Source organism: Salarias fasciatus, chromosome 10 (assembly GCF_902148845.1).
Source record: "Salarias fasciatus chromosome 10, fSalaFa1.1, whole genome shotgun sequence".
NCBI lineage: Eukaryota > Metazoa > Chordata > Actinopteri > Blenniiformes > Blenniidae > Salarias > Salarias fasciatus.
In genome coordinates this window covers 2020891-2037269 of record NC_043754.1, presented here as the reverse complement: position 1 = coordinate 2037269, position 16379 = coordinate 2020891, and the positions used below count along the sequence as shown (strand labels likewise).

At 48.8% G+C, this 16379-nt stretch overlaps 1 protein-coding gene across 1 annotated transcript; it reads right to left on the bottom strand.

The window, feature by feature from the left end:
- Positions 1-819: 819 nt before the first annotated feature.
- On the bottom strand, positions 820-15404 carry robo4 (roundabout, axon guidance receptor, homolog 4 (Drosophila)). The gene is made up of 19 exons (XM_030101519.1): positions 15207-15404; positions 13858-14175; positions 13004-13161; positions 12797-12917; positions 12582-12720; positions 11921-12048; positions 6811-6926; positions 6223-6454; positions 6023-6144; positions 5601-5772; positions 5330-5527; positions 5196-5238; positions 4896-5008; positions 3880-4206; positions 3704-3805; positions 3478-3610; positions 2883-3116; positions 2438-2805; positions 820-1538 (listed from the first exon to the last, which is right to left on the bottom strand). The coding sequence occupies exons 1-19, from the start codon at positions 15247-15249 to the stop codon at positions 1363-1365; spliced, it is 3243 nt and encodes a 1080-aa protein (XP_029957379.1). The 5' UTR covers positions 15250-15404; the 3' UTR covers positions 820-1362.
- Between the last annotated feature and the right edge of the window lie 975 nt (positions 15405-16379).

Here is a 16379-nt window from a genome sequence, read left to right as displayed (position 1 = left end):
TGGTCACTGCTTTGCTCCGGCTGCAGGTGAGAGAACAGCCACACCTGAAGCCGCTCAGGCTGACTGGAGGACAGAGAGTGTGTGTTCGCTGCAGTCTGGAGACAGTGTGTGTGTTACATATGAGGCTGTAAGGGGAGCTTTTTGTTTTTGTCGTTGCAGAAGACTTTTTTTTTTTTCGCTGCTGAATATCCTGTTTTCCATGATGAAATATACACAATCATTATTATTATTATCTCAAATTAACTTCCTGTTTCTTCCAGACTTGAAGTCAAGAAGTCCATCGTTAAGTGAGAAACCTGGAGGTCATTCTTTAACCTTCACCTTGGGAAAACATGAAATACACGAACGGTGGTGAATATATTTAAATAGAAAGGCTTGGACAGCTAAGCATGAGACTTCATGTAAATCTAATGTTGTTTGGGTGGTTTTGTCATATTATTATTCTGATTAGTGGGTGTATGAGTTCTGAGTCCATCTGTTGGTGTTGGTGCAGTTGAAAAGAGCCACATAAGTTCAGTCCATTAATTTTTTCTGTTCAGTGTATTTTAACCAGCAAACAGCTTCCTGAAGAGAAAGACAGTAATTCTTCAAATGGCATAAATTAATGTCGCTTATCTTATTTATGCATCTCTATATATATGTGTGTGTGTGTGTTACCATCTTTTCCCCTGACAGCCTGAACAGTTTCAGGAGATTTTTTCCTTCCAGAGTAAAGAAAAAAGAGAACAGTGCTTCAGTCCAACGTCGTGGAATAGAAAATGTAACAGCTTTTTATTTCACAGCTCAGTAAATCCTCACAAAACACATTTCTTTCCAAACTATAAACCCTCTGTGAAGAAAACACTGCTTACAAAGTATTAAACTCTCCTAAAAAAAAAAAAACCCTGCAGGCACACAAAGACTAAGCTCTACCGCCGACATTTCCATTTGACGGAGCTCGTCTTCCTACGTCGTCTCTACGGCTCCAGAGAAATACAGGTTAGCTCCATCGCACTGCTCTACCTCTGCAGCTCTACGGATCAGTACAGAGCAGACAGGGAATCCGATCAGAACATAAAGAATATAAAGTCAAAGTGTTTCCATTAAATAAGAAGCTGCATACATATAAATATCTCCTGCTGAGGACAGTAGGACCTTCTGGAGGTCTCCTGGTTAATGCGTCTCCTGTCTCCTTCTCTGATGAGAGCAACCAAAACACCAAAACTTTATCGATCTGTGGAAGTGGTGGAACAGGAGCCGGACCCCCCCACCCTGAGGAGACCGCCGGTGCAGACCCCCGCGGTCGCAGAGGGTCCGAACACCCAGTTCGCTGTGAGGTATCATGAAGAAAGGGTTCCCGGGACCGGAGCGCCCCTCCCGGCCTCAGCAGGGCTTCCTGCCGGGGGGGCACCGGGCCCTGTACTGAGCCTCCATCTCCTCCATCCAGGCCGTGCTCCAGTCCCAGGCAGGAACCGGCTCCGGGTCGCCCAGCCAGTCGCCGTCGGGGTGGAAGGAGGGCGGGTAGAGGCCGCTGAGGGGCGACGCCGGCGGGGAGAAGTCTGCACACACAGAAGAATCTGTCCTCAGCTCTGGAGCTCTGGAGGACTGAACGTGATCGTCAACAGTTTGAGAAGAAACGTGATCAATGTGGAGCTGCGATTCTCAACCAGGTATCCGGTCAGGAGTTCAGACTGCGCCATCTTTGTTTGGACCGTTTCACCAGCCGAAGAATCTGAAAGATGTTCTCTGAAATCTGATTTCTGTTTCCAGGGAGGAATCTTTTCAAAATCCAAATCCGTAGAGAGACCGGTAACATGACCAGGAGAAACCAAACACTCCTGATGGTTAGCTTAGCTGAAGGTTAGCTTAGCTTCAAGTGATCCAGGCTGGACTCACTCTATCAGACTTTAACGTCTGCCGACCGCAGTGAGGAACACTGTCAGGCTCAGGGGATTAAAAATGAAGAGGTTTTTATCACCGACGGTCACTCGATGTGTGAAAAGCAGGACAGTGTGTGACGAGGGCTGCAGAGGAAACACTCTTCTGAACCGTCTCAGCAGGTTTTCACTCGGCTCATCACAGATGTTTGCTCAAAGACTAAAGGATCATTTGTTCTGTGGGGATTTGATTTAGTATCCTCAAGAAGAAAACCTGAGATACTCAGACTGTCTACAGAGCTGCTGCCTCAGAGCATGGGGTGATGGCGCCATCTGGTGGACGAAGCGGGAATCACAGCAGGAGCAGTAATACTGCCAAACCACCTGAAAGCTGTTGAATCCCTCCTGAGATCGTTTATGAATCAAACATTCAGGGAAACCTGAAGGTTTTAAACTCTGATTTTAACGATCTGGACCAGTTCAGCTAAGCTGGAAGTGTCTCCTGGAATCACCTGGACCTCCTCCTGTGTCTGGACCTGATGCCCAGTCCTGGACCTGATCCCCAGCCCCGGACCCCTCACCTGACAGCGACGCCCCGCTCAGGCTCTCTGCGGCGGCGGCCACCAGGCGGCTGAAGGTGGAGCTGTCGCAGGTGTAGCAGCTGTCCACCGAGCTGATCATGCTGGTGCGCGCGCTGCTCTCCGGGTTCCCCTCCATGGCGGAGCTCCAGGTGTTCCACAGGGAACTGTCCCACTCGCTGTAGCAGGAGGACGGCGTGCTCTGGAGGCGGGCGCGGCGCAGGCCGACCAGCGCCGGGTCACCTCCACCCTCCTCCTCCTCCTCTTCCTCCTCCTCCTCCTCCGGCAGAGCGGAGCGCACCGCTGCACGCCTGTAGCCCAGGGCGGGGGTGAAGTGTTGGAGCAGGGACGGCCGGGGCTCGGGCAGCATGCTGCTCACAGCAGGGGGCACAGTCAGCTGACTCCACCCTGAAACGACGCCCCCACCTGGAAGAGCGCTGGACTTTACCTGCACCGCTCCGGTTTGGGACTCAGCTCCAGGTACTCGGTGGCCTCCTGGGCCGTCAGCGTGCCGCCCTGCTCCTGGTCCGGGGGGCCGGGGTAGGACGCCGAGGGCAGGTGGGTGTAGGAAGCGCAGCGGGGGGAACTGGGGGTGTTCCCGGTCTGAAGGTGGAGGCCTGACGGAACACACACCGACTGAAGGGAGCCCATGTCCACCGTCAGCTTGGTGGAGCGACTGGAGCTGAAGACAGAACACAGACTTCAGAGGTGGGGCACCAGAGAGGTGGGGGCATCAGAGAGGTGGGGGCACCAGAGAGGTGGGGGCATCAGAGAGGTGGGGGCATCAGAGAGGTGGGGGCATCAGAGAGGTGGGGTATCAGAGAGGTGGGGGCACCAGAGAGGTGGGGGCATCAGAGAGGTGGGGGCACCAGAGAGGTGGGGGCATCAGAGAGGTGGGGGCACCAGAGAGGTGGGGTATCAGAGAGGTGGGGGTATCAGAGAGGTGGGGGCATCAGAGAGGTGGGGGCACCAGAGAGGTGGGGGCATCAGAGAGGTGGGGGCAAGTGGTTGAGAAACGTATTCTTATTTAATGCAGCTGGTACCCTTCGTCTGAGGACAGGCTGTGAGCGTCGGACATGTCCTCTGGGGGTAGCGGGGGTGGAGGAGGCAGCATGTCCACCAGGTGGAGGGAGGCGGAGTAATGCAGCAGGCGGGGACATCCGGGAGCCCCGCGGTCTGGAGACGGACATGAGAGCACGGGTGAGTGTGAGGGGGACAGGGTGGGGGCATCAGGGGACATCAGGGGACATCAGGGGACATGAGCTGTACCGTAGCGTCCTGCTGGGACGTGACTGAGCCTCTGAGTGTACAGACCCTCAGGACTTGGGGGGCTCCTGGACAGCAGGGGGACGCTGTTGACTGCGTGCAGCTCTGTCAGGGAGACACATGCTGATATGAAAGGTCTCAGACAGGACAGAGGTCCTTCGTCCCCCCCCTCCGCTCACCTTGCTTGCTGTAGTTCTTCTCCCAGGACTCCCTCAGCACCCCCATCCTGGGCTGCGGTCGGATGGCCTGCTTCCACGGCAGGGCGTCGCGGCCGCAGAGCGGAGACGACTTGGAGACGGGCGGACTGAAGATCTGGATGGTCTCGCCCCCCTGCTGGGACGGGAAGCCGTGGGGCTTCTTCGGGCAGCGCCCGGGACTGTTGAAGGTCTTCAGATTGCTGCCCAGCAGATCCACGTAGAACGTCCCATAAACACCACAGCCGTCGGTCACCACGGGGACGGCCGAGTCCAGGAAGCTGCTGTCCTTCTTGGATGAAACCGGAAGGCCTGAAGAGACGAAGGACGGAGTGGTGAAACGTTCCCTGAACTCATCAGTGCCATGCTAAGAGTTCCAGACGATCACTTCTTTCCCTCTTTAGTAAATCAACTCAGTTCAGAGAGAACCTTCAGGACTGCAGAGGGGCAGTTTAGAGCAGAGTAATACTCCTGATGGCCTGTGGGGGCAGTGTAGCACAGCTTGGAAACTTCATGACCTGGATATTAAGGCAAAGGATGGTCTTTGTACTGGATCTTTCACTCTTTTTTAAACTGTCTTCCTCACCAGGTTCATTTACTATCTAATTTTTGAAAGAAATGTCCTCCATGTATGCAGATGACACTGTTGAAAAAGTGTTAAATTAGACAGAAGTACAAACTTGCTTTTGGTGTTGTTCTATTTGCACATGTGCAGGACAATGTTTCAGAAATGTATTTTCTCTGGTAACGGAGACAAAGATCAAACACAAAAAGCCAAATTGCAGCTTCAATTCACTATTTTCACGTGAAAGGACCTAAGATAGTCTCTGTCTGGGAACATTCATTATTTTTCCCTTCATCGAAGCCTCACTAGACTAACATACAGGAAACAGACTGTTCTCTTGGTTTTCTTGATGGTCTAACTGGATTCACCATGATGTAACAAGAACCAAACATGAAACCCGACTGGTCTGGACACGCTCCATCAGGCCTGTACTCACTGGTGCTCCTGAGCCCAGGATGGTTCTGACCCTGAACCCACAAGTCCTGGTACTTGTGGTTGAAGGCAGGTCTCCATGTTCCAGAAATCCAGGGCGAGTCAGGAGCTGCCATCCTGGAGGATAATCAGGAGACCAAAGAAACAAGTCACCTAGTACCATACATCTGAGGAGCTTCGCTCCACGATACAACCAACAACTGCCAACGCTGAAGATGTCAGCACCAAAACCGGAGGACAAATGGAGTCCAACTCAGTCAGAAGTGTTTCATACCGCCTGGAGAGAGTTCTGAGCTCTCCTCACCTGTGTTTGATAATCAGATCTTCACTGGCGAGTCTGCGCAGGCCTGCGGGGGAACAAACGTGTCGATAAAGTTTAGTTTCTTTGGACCGGCCGTCCTGCAGGAGGGACTGGAGGACCGAGCTGTGACAAAGCACCTTTACTTCTGCCGTGCCGAGGCAGGAGGCGGCCGGTCCTGCTGTGGCGTCTGAACAAGAAGATGGCCGCCACCATGAGGACGCACCACAAGAGGGCGCCAACGCAGCCAATCAGAACCGGGTCCTGCAGCAGGCTCAGGACCGGGGACACGGCCCCCGTCCTGGTGTCTGGGTCCGGGAGACCGCCCAGCTGAGGGTCTGAGAAACGAGCACATGGGTGAAGGGTGTGTATCACACACTCATCTGCACACACACACACAGTTTTACTCACTGATGACGAATCCGTGCGGCTCGCTCAGCTCGCCCACGCCGGCTCCGTTCACCGCCGCCATGCTGAGCCAGTACCGCCGCCCCGCTGCGAGGGACGAGATCTCCAGAACGTGTCTGCTGCTGTCCACCGTCCAGTTCTGGAAGAGCTGCTGCTCAGAGTCCACACACCACACCTCCACACACAGGCACACACACACACACACACACAGCTCTAAACACTCTGTTCATTTTCTTTTGCTTTCGTTGGAGTTCTTTTTCTGTTGTTTTTTTCGCACTGCATATAAAAAAGCATTTATCTGCATTTCAGATGAATTAGAAACCTTGCATTTTCAGGTGCGTTCAGTTTGAGTGTCTCCATCGAGATGACGTATCTACAGGCTCACAGGTGGAGATTTCACCAGAGACCGTGAAGCCGTCCGATACCTGGTATCCCTGAATGATGCCGTTGTGTGTGTCGTGAGGAGGCGGCTCCCAGCTCAGGTGGATGCTGTTGTTCAGCTGGTGGTTGACGGTGACGGACACGGCCAGCGGAGCCGCACTGGGGACTGAAGAACAGGTTTTATCACCATGAACCCTGATCAGAAGGAGGACCAACAGTGAGGCCCACAGCGAGCTGCTCTCACCGGTCTCGGGGACTCGGAGGTGCCGGGTGTTGCTCTCCCTCCCGTACAGCCCACGGCCGTAGGGACGCACCTTGAACTCGTACTTGTAGCCCCTCTTCAGAGGACCTACCCGGGCCTGGAGGCCCGGCAGGGTCACGTTGTGCGGCTTCCAGTCGGAGGAGGCGGGCAGCAGAGAGCGGTGAAGAACCTCAAAGCCGTCCAGGTAGTGAGGCTGAGTGGGGAGAGCCTGGAGCTGCAGGGAGGAGGTCCAGGGTCAGAACCAGGTTGAAAACCAACCAGGACCAAGGTCAGAACCAACCAGGACCAGGGTCAAATCCAATCAGGACCAGGGTAACAACAAGCGAAAACCAGGGTCAGACAAACCAGGACCAGGGTTAGAGCAAGCTAGAACCAGAATTAAAATGGACCAGGACCAAGCAGAATCAGGGTCAGAGCAAGCTGGAACCAGAGTCAGAACCAACCAGGAACCATCTATCTATCTATCTATCTATCTATCTATCTATCTATCTATCTACTGTCTATTTGACTCCTCAGTCTGCAGGTTTCTGCTGGTCTCATGTGGACCAGGTCTCAGAAAGTGGGCCATACCTTCCACTGGACCAGGGACACGTTGGACCCGGGCGACTCGATGGACACGTTGTCCAGGGTGACTCGGAGGGCCGACAGCTCCCGGTGCAGGTCTCTCTGCTCGGTGTTTTCAGCCTCTGCAAACACAAACACTTCACTTCATCCCATCAGAGGAGAGGAATCAAACCCGAGCCCGGGCTGTGCGGACATTACCACTGCACCAAACGCTGCTGTTTGCAGCTGTACTTCTCAGTCACTGATGGTCAGAACAACATTGCGATCTGGGTCCAAAGAATCTGATGTGCAAATATCAGTGTTGGGAAAGTTACTTCAAAAAAGTAACTGAATGGCAATATTTTTAAAGTAACTCATTACTAGGCAAAGTAACTATCTCATCACTTTAACAAAATGGTGTAAATATGTCAAAGAATTTTGATCCCCTTGTAAGCCACGATCAATTCATGAGCTGTTTTTGTCTGCTATTCCACCCCAGTCCTGCAGAGGGCAGCAGAGTGAGGAGCATCACAACAGCGACACTTCCTGGTTGGAGAGCAGGAGGAAAAAATGCACCAGAGAGTTGATGCTTTGACTGAAAAGAGAGTTATCTGAAGGTCTCTGGGACCAAAACCTGTCTTGTTAAAAGAAGAGTGTTGTTAGGAGGAACTGGATCTGCGTATCGAGGACTGAATGTCTTGGAATCCGGTTGGAACTCTGGTGAGTTTTTACCTGAAGTGCTAACAAACCTAGCTTCATCAGTGTGCTCTGCTGCTGTAAGATAAATGCCCTATGAAGATAATTTTGGTTCAGTTTTCTGTTTTTTATGATTTCATGATGGAATTTACTGAAAAAAGGAAAAAAACAATTGCAGCAGAATGTGTGTTAGATGGAACGTAAGAAGAGAAAATGCTGTTGTGTGATCTGTTTGTGTTGGAGTTTACATAGATGAAAACATGGTATTCAGATGAATGCATGGCATTTGTTTGAAGAAGTCGATATATATATATATATATATATATATATATATATATATATATATATATATATATATATATATACATATGACAAAATAATGCATGTTTCCCTGCTTGCACAGGTTGCTTTTTTCTGTGCCACAAAAAGAGACAGTTTTCATTGCGCCTGTCATCGAGGGACGTGGAGACTGGCAGAAGACAGACTGGACGAGTCTGAGGAGTCCTTCCACCAAGACGACCGATCCCTGACATACAGATAAGCCCTGAAACACACCACACTCCTTTTCAGAGGAGAAATTCACACTACCTGGGTAGATGAGCAGGTTTTTTTTTTCCATTTGATCTCACAGCTCTGATTCAGACATTTTATTTATTTAATTTTCTCTTTATGAAAAGACATTGAGTCAAGAGGAACTAAGTCCCCCAACTGAAAGGACAGTATAAAGAAAGAGACACTAATTAATCAAACTGGACCAATCAGAAGTGTGAAATGTGCTCTGTTGTTGTTGAAAAAATGCTAATAACCTGTCCTCCTCATTGAAAAGGATCTCTGATTTGTAACACTTTAAATTGTACTAAAGAAAAGGTTACACCCTCTTGATGGAACTTTTCTTATAATACTGAAGACTTGATTAAAGAAACTAATCCAAATTAATCAAATGATACTGTATTAAGAGTCAAGACACTGATCAAATTTGATTTGTAGTTGTGGGTATCATTTCTACATTTGTAAAAGAACAATAAGACATGTGAGACGTATGTCGATAGATGTCTATACTTCCATTGAAAAGCTGCCTCTGAATGACCGGGGCTCTCTCTATGGTTGTCTCTCAATCATGTCGACGTGACGCTCCAATACAGTTCCTTCTGTCTGTATGATGACATCATTTAGAACTTTCCTGACTGAGGAGTTGGCAACAATGTATCAGTTTTAAATGATGTCATCATGCAGTTCAACCTAGACATGCAAATGAGCAGCTATGCAAATTAGACGATGACATCATTTAGAATGTTCCCGACTAAGGAGTTGGTGACTGTGTATCGGTTTTAAATGATGTCATCATCTAATTTGATGTAGATATGCAAATGAGCTGATAGTCAAATTAAATGACTTCAAATATTGATGTGATACTATGAGACAAGACACCAATCACATTTCATTTGTAAATGTAGATATTTCTACATTCATAGACATAAATCTATTGACATAGATCTGTCTATGGCTGTATCTCCGTCACGTCACGCAACGCACTTTGCATCAAAACAGTTCCTTCTTCCTGTCCACAAAGTTCCTGCTCCGTCGGCTCAGTTGGACCCCAGCTGAGGGAAAACCAGCTGAAAGCGGTGAATTATAGTAAGTAGACCACGCCTTATATTGTTGTCAGTTACAGAACCGGCGCTGTAACGCTGGAAAAGTAATTAGTTAGATTACTTGTTCCTAAAATAGCAACGCCGTGTATTTTACGGTTTTTCTCCATTGCTTTGGCTCATTTCTTGAAACACAAATTACATTCTTAAACAGCATGGACAAATCTCCAAACTACTCTAACTGCTCTCAGTGGAATGGTAGTTCTCATCACATTGTAAATATCTTAGTCCATGTCTCAATGTCTCTGAACGTCTTTGCAAATGATGAAGTACATGGAGGCTGAATTTAGCTCAATTTCCAAGTGAATATATCATGTTGATCTGAACTGATTGAATGGTTCTCAGTCTAATGGTTGTTCTCTCATAAACATGCCAGCATCATTTCATTGTGTGAGTCCTCATATGATCAATAGTCTAATCAAATGTCAAAATCAGTCAAGAACAAACTTCAATACCACGAAGACCTGGAGCTGTTTCGAAGAGGGTGAGGACCCCAACCAGGGAGGTGAGGAGGGGGACCAGTCAAGAAGTGAGATTTGAAACTCCAGCTTCATTTACAGCACTGTGGGCTGCATGCAGTTTTTCTTTTTTTTCCTTCTGTTTTTTGTTTCTTTGTGTTCATTTGACAGTAAATTGAACTCTGATGGATGGAAGTTACTTTGTGTGTGAATAAAAATTATAACAATTTCCTTGGAAGTATTAGAGCAATGTGTGAATCAAAACTTTAAGGTTCTTCTTCCTGTAAAATTCTGTTTTTCTTCATTTACTTATACAACATGTATTTTGTTAGCTAAACAACTCACCAGAAAAAAAAAACAACTATCACAGGAACCATTGTGAATGAAGAACTCAGCACAGACTGAAAGGTAAATGAGAGATATTTCAATGTTCCTCTGCTTTAAAGACAAAACATCTAAACATTCTTACTGTCAGGGCCACATGGTGCCGCCTCGTAAACCTGCCCCGCCCACTCCACATCGGGATTGTGGAGCTGGGGTGGGTCTGGGGGACCAGAGGGCGTCGGTTACTCCTTTGACTGACAGCACACTTCAGCCAATCAACGCTTCAAAACAAATAGGTCATCAAAACGCGTTAGCTTCTCTCAGGGTTAGCTTTAGCTCTTTAGCTCTTTAGCTCTAGCTTCTCTACATTCAAAGACGCGCAAAAATGTCTTTTCCTGTTAGAAACACACTAGGGGTGGGCGATATGGCCTAAAATTTATATCATGGTATAATTTGAACCTTACACGGTAGACGGTATAATTTGATATACAAATTACAGCCTAACAGTTCCTTAATGGTTACTACAGCACATGGTAAAACATGGAAACAGGAAGTAGTTTGAATAACATAAGTCAAATTACTTTGAATCCAAACCATGTCTAGATTATAGATCAGGGGTCGGCAGCTTGATTTGGCGTCGGGCCATTTTTAATTTTTTTTTACTGATCCCTGTTCGCAGGTGGCTCACAGCTAAGCTAACAGCTGACTGAGACACAGGTGGCGCCTATCAGCAGCTACTTTTACGAAGTGTCCCTGAAGGCAGCAGGAGCTGCAGGTTGTTCTCTGACTCAGAGGGTTTCAGGTGTTCCACAGGTAATGAAGGAGGTTCAGGAGGAGCTGGATGCGGACAGGTTAATGGACGGTGTTACTGCCTCCGTGAAGCAGCTGCTTCAGATTCTTAAAATCATCTGGCGGCCAGATATTATTGTTCAGCCGGTGGGCTGCCAGTTACAGATCGCTGTTTTAGATGTTGCACCAATCTTTTTCACGAGCTCGTCCTCTGTCTGCTCTCCGCTCGCCGCCATCGCTGTTGTTGTGTTCTTCTTCTTCGGGGAACCGGGCATCTAAAAAGTTGCATTACTGCCACCCAGAGGACATAATGTGCTATCGCGGTTGGCCGGTGTGACCAAAATCCCTACCGTGGGCCAAATTTATATTGCATACGGTTTATACCGTTTATACCGCCCAGCTGTAAAACTCACCAGGCGCAGACCCTGGCTCTTGCTTTATTGTTGTAATTCTTGGTATTTTGGCTCTAACTTTACTTATTGCAGCTTTCAGACGATGGTTAATGTTCATCTCCGTAATCTCCGCTCTGTCTGTTTTGGAAGAAGTTACGCGCAGTGATGGCGTCACTTCCGGTTTAGCCACCGGAATTCGCCAAAGAAATTTGAAAACAGAAAGCGGCAACGCTGATTGGCTCGTCAGTCTCACTGCTCCGTCGCATTCTCTTGTTATTGTCTTGTCCCCAGACCCACCTGAGCTCCACAATCCAAATTTGGAGTGGGTGGGGCTGGTTTACCAGGCTAACATAGGGCCAAAATGGTTGAAGCATTTTGAGGACATTGACCATTTGTTTGAAAAAGGATTTTAGTTTTGCCACCTAAGTGAACTGTTTTGAAGAGATGTGATCTCTGACAGGTGAACCGTGGTTCTGCTGAACCGTCCAGGTTGTTTTTGACAAGAGAACCAAGAGAACTGAGAACGTCTGGCCTGTTTGGAGAAATGAGCCAAAGCTGTTCAGGGCGATCTTTGCATTTTGGAGGCTCTGACCGTTTATATGGGCAACAAAATGTAGATTTGAAACATGAGTGAAGAGTTTAGGGAGAGAGATGAGCTTCAGCAGGCGAACTGTGGTGTTGAGCTGAACTGAGACTGTTTTACTAAATGATCTTAGAGTTTTAAAATGTGATTTCTGTTTCAAGAAATGATCCATACCAATGGAGAAGAACAACTGTAGTGCAGTTACTCCCATCACTGGCAAATATGATCGAATGAAAACAAAGTTACCTTGAACCAGCAGCTGAGCGCTGACAGAGACCACGCCCACATCATTGACCACAGTACAGGTGTATCTCCCAGAATCCTCAGCAGTCGCATAGTGGATCTGCAGAGTGTGGTCTGGGTTTACTAGGTACCTGTACACACACACACACACACACACGAGAAGGTCAATTCCAGAAGAGTTACAACAGTTTGGCGAATTGGTGTTAAAACTTTGACGTTCGAATAACTTGCTTCCTATATTAATGAAAACACGACAAACTGTGGAAATAATGTATTTAAAGCCACGAGCAACATGTCATTTGTTCTCAGTGATGTTATTCTTATCTAAAAGGCTTTAGTTGATTCTTGTTGTTCCAGATTTTATAGATCCTCCAGTTTACAGCAACTTTATTTTCCTCCACATTTTTAAGATCCAGGAAAAGCAGTATTGTTGAATTTTATCCAGGTTCTCTTCCTGAGACAAACAGGCGAGCATGTCAGCATGTTTCTTTGTGTGTGACATAAAATCAAGCTTTTCTGTGTGTGGTGAAGATCTGTGGACAGGTTCTAATCTGTTCATGTTGATTTTAGTCAAAACAAGCAACACATAGAGAGGGTCGCTGTGTTGTGTTGTGTTGTGTTGTGTTGTGTTGTGTTGTGTTGTGTTGTGGGTGTGGGGGTGTACCTGCCATTGGGCAGGGGTCCCTGCTCTCTGCTCCACACCACGGTGGGGGGCGGGTCTCCTGTGGCCTGGCAGTAGAACTGGGCCGACTCGCCCGGCCTCACGGACACGTCCTCCGGCCGGAGCAGCAGAACCGGCTTGGCTGCAGGACAGAGGGGCGGTTAGCGCTGTGGGGGGTCTGATGGTGGGCCAGACGGGGGGTGGGGGGTCAGTCTCACCCAGCACAGAGAGGCGGGCCGCCCGGCTCTGCCTCACCCCCACGATGTTGCTGGCCTCACAGACGTAGGATCCGGAGTGCTGCTTCTCAGCCGGGTCGATGATCAGCTTCCCGCTCAGCTCCTGCACACATTCAGGGTTCAGGGTTCGAGACCCTGTTCAGGAGAGGCTCCTCACCTCTATGGAGACTCTGTTTTGGGGGGTCTTACCGTGTAGTGGTGATCTGAGGTGTTGATGGGAATGCCGTTCCGCTTCCAGAACACGTTGGGCTCCGGGTGTCCCAGTGGGGGGGTGCAGTTCAGGACGGCCACGTCCCCCTCTGCCACCTCCACGTCGCTGGGCTGCACGGGGAACTCCTCCTGCAGAGCTGCAGCAGAGTCCGCTTAGCAGGCGAAGCACCAGGTCCACAGGGACCACAAGCAGTTTGTAGTTCATCTCCATGAACGGAGGAATTCTGAACAGACGACGCTTCAGACACCGTCTGACTCAACGTTTCCTACGCCCTCTGGTATCGATCTGCTCCAAGACATTCAGACTCATGGCTAACGTGGAGCTCTGCAGACGTCTGACAGGAAACATCTGAATCAGGCAATGGATCAAGATCTGGTAGAACTTAATGGTCCATCTTTGATTTCTGCTTCATTAAAGCAACGTTTGCAGGAAAACTCAGAAAATCCTGACTGACTGCAGACAAAATGCAGGAAACGCTCTGAACAGAACAGCTCGCCCACATCTACTCCTGATTCCAGTGACCTTGTGGAACGAGGTCTTAATACACAGATAATCTAAAACTTCACAGGAGAAATTTGGAAGGTCAGTGGAGTGTTTTGGATCGTTTCGGGGTCCTCTGGTTCCCCGAGACGTGATAGTCTGAGTCAGTCGCAGCAGTGGGAGCTGCGCCTGTCCATCAGGCGGTTTTACTAACTGATCCACGGATCATCTGTGAGCATCACAGCTGCTAAATCTTTCAGTTTCAGACAATCTCTGAAGTTTCAGACCTTTGTATGTCTACGTTTCGTGGTCCTCCTGACTCTTCAGGAGGAGGGTCTTCAGGACGTCTCACCTGCGATGAACAGCGAGGCGTTGCGGCTGACGGCCTGGCCCTCGGCGTTGCTGGCCATGCAGGCGTAGACGCCCTCGTGCGACTTGCCCGCCTGCACGCTCAGGAAGAAGAGGCTCCCCTCGGACAGGGCCAGCGGCTGCAGGTGGTCGTCCGGGTTGGACGTGTCCAGCGGCCGGCCGTCCCGCAGCCAGCTGATGGCCGGCTTGGGGCTGCCGTCGGCCCGGCAGGACAGCGTGGCGGGGCTGCCGGCTTTCACCACCACATCCGACGGGTGGTGGACGATGCGGGGCGGCGAGTCCTCCGCACGGACCCTGACACCTGAGGATTCACAGAACGCAGTTTATCTCAGTGTTGCTTCAGAAACATCCACCGTCCCGGTTTCTGTCCGAGCTCATGCTTCTACTCATTGTCAGTTGTGGTTTGAACTTGTCGATCTTTGGAGAGGAGTCACGCCCAGCGGGGGACCCCCCCTCCCGGCACTCTGCCCCCCCCACCTCCACCTCAGCGCTCCCACAACAAGCCAACAAACAGCCCGTTTGCCGATTCCATTGTGTGCACTTCCCATGCGGTCGGAGGAGCCGGCCGGAGGAAGCGCGGTGACTCGGGCGGCTTCCTGACAGGAGAGGAAGCAGCGAGGTCTCAGGGACATCGGCTCCAACAAAAGAGCGCTGGAACTCCGCCCGCCAGCTGCACATCCGCCCCCGGACAAAACAATCCATCCAGAGAGTAGGGAGTGGCGAGCAGGGCTGAGCTTCTCACAGCAGCTCAGTCGTCAGCTTCAGGAGGAAGCGTCTGAAAGTTCCAGCCCTCTGTTGTCTGACCTGAAGACAGGATGCCGAAAGGACGCGCGACCTTCAGACCTCATGGAAAGAATTTGTCCTCAGGGCCAAGAATCCAGTAAACAAAATGAACTCATCCAAGTGGAATTAACATAATTACCCCATAAAAACAGCCGTTTAATACAGAGAAACTGGACTTTTTCAAGGAGAGCATTAGCTCTCGGCATTAGCGTTAGCGTTGGGCAGGATTTCAGGTCTGCTGTAAATTATGAAAATCATCTTTTTCTGGTTTTATTTGAGACATGTGGACCAAACAGTGACGCCTTCAGAGCAGGTGAAGCTTCAGGATCCACAGAAACACGACACATGGAATACCTGGACTGAGGTTTTTCATTCAGTCACTCATCTGTTCTCAACTCATCTGGAGGATTTCTTTCAGCCGTGGTTCGTTTCATGATGGTCATTTTAACGTTTTCGAATGATTATTTATTTAACTGGAGCTTCAGAAGTTTACATTTTGATGGATGAGGGGATGAATGGATGAGGGGATGAATGGATGAGTGGTCCTACCTGAGAGAATCAGTCCACACACACAGAAGAAAAGGTTCATCATAAAACGAGTGACAGAAGATCCAGCAGTTCCTCTTCGGTCGTTTCTTTTTCAGTCGAGTCTGCAGCTGCAGCTCAGGGTGGAGGCTCCACAGTGACGGAGAACGTCAGAGAACCCGGGATCCTCCCAGACCCCCCAAGACCCGGAGACCCCCACAGTCCCCCAGACCTCCTCAGAGCTCCTGAGGAACACCCACTGCTCACCGCCGCTTTCAAACTGAGAACCCGACTGCTACAGGAAACTCTCTCTCTCTCTCTCTCTCTCTCTCTCTCTCTCTCTCTCTCTCTCTCTCTCTCTCTCTCTCTTTCTCTCTCTCTCTCCCTCTCCCTCTCCCTCTCTCTCTCTCTCTCTCTCTCTCTGGAGCAATAAAACACATTTAATCTTTAAAATGAGGAAAATGCAGCTCATGAAGCTTCATATATAGTTTTGACACAAACAAGAACTGTACCTTGTGATGTACTTTTTGTTGTTTTAACTACGGTTCATGATAGTGAACATTTTATTACGTTTTACCATTTTTGTACCTGATTTTAACAGTTTTTTATTCTTTTCAAGAATTTTTTGTAGATGATTTTAAAATTTTATCAGTTTTAACAATTTTACCTATTTTTAAAGTGGTTTTGCTTGCTGACCCCCCCCCCCCCCCTCCCCCGACCATTTCAATGTTTTCCTTTAGAAATTCTAAACATTTAGGGTTTTTTCAAATTTTTTGTAGTTTGAGCTTTTGTTCCCTAATTTTACTTTGACCTTTTTTTTTTTAATCCCTTTGAACCAAGAGTGACGAATCTTTTCTAAAAGTACTTAAATGTTTAATAAAATTCCGTGTTGTGAAAGCTTCATGGAGCCGCTGCAGAGACTAAAGAGCCACAGGTTGAACACCCCTGGTCTGGACACTCCTTCTCATTTAATGCTTTATCTCAATTTTAACTATTGACATCGTAGATTCTCACTAAAGACATCAAAACTGTAAATTAACACATCTGGAATTATTTGTGAAAAAACTCAAAACGTGTTTTATATTTTAGATTCTTTGCTTTGATCCCATTGTTCGCTCCCTTGTCCTTCTGTCGTTGAGCTTCATGAGCTCGTCCTCCTGAACAGGTTTTTTCAAAGAGTCCCCGAGATGCTGACAG

Bases quoted from the DNA above. Each gene is read 5' to 3' on its own strand.
- robo4 (XM_030101519.1), bottom strand. From the start codon at position 15,249: ATGATGAACCTTTTCTTCTGTGTGTGTGGACTGATTCTCTCAG. The intron at 6,455-6,810 runs GTATGGCCCACT...TCCTCCCTGCAG, and splicing joins TGTCCCTGGTCCAGTGGAAG to CTCCAGGCTCTCCCCACTCA. The intron at 5,009-5,195 runs GTGAGGAGAGCT...ATTATCCTCCAG, and splicing joins GATCTGATTATCAAACACAG to GATGGCAGCTCCTGACTCGC.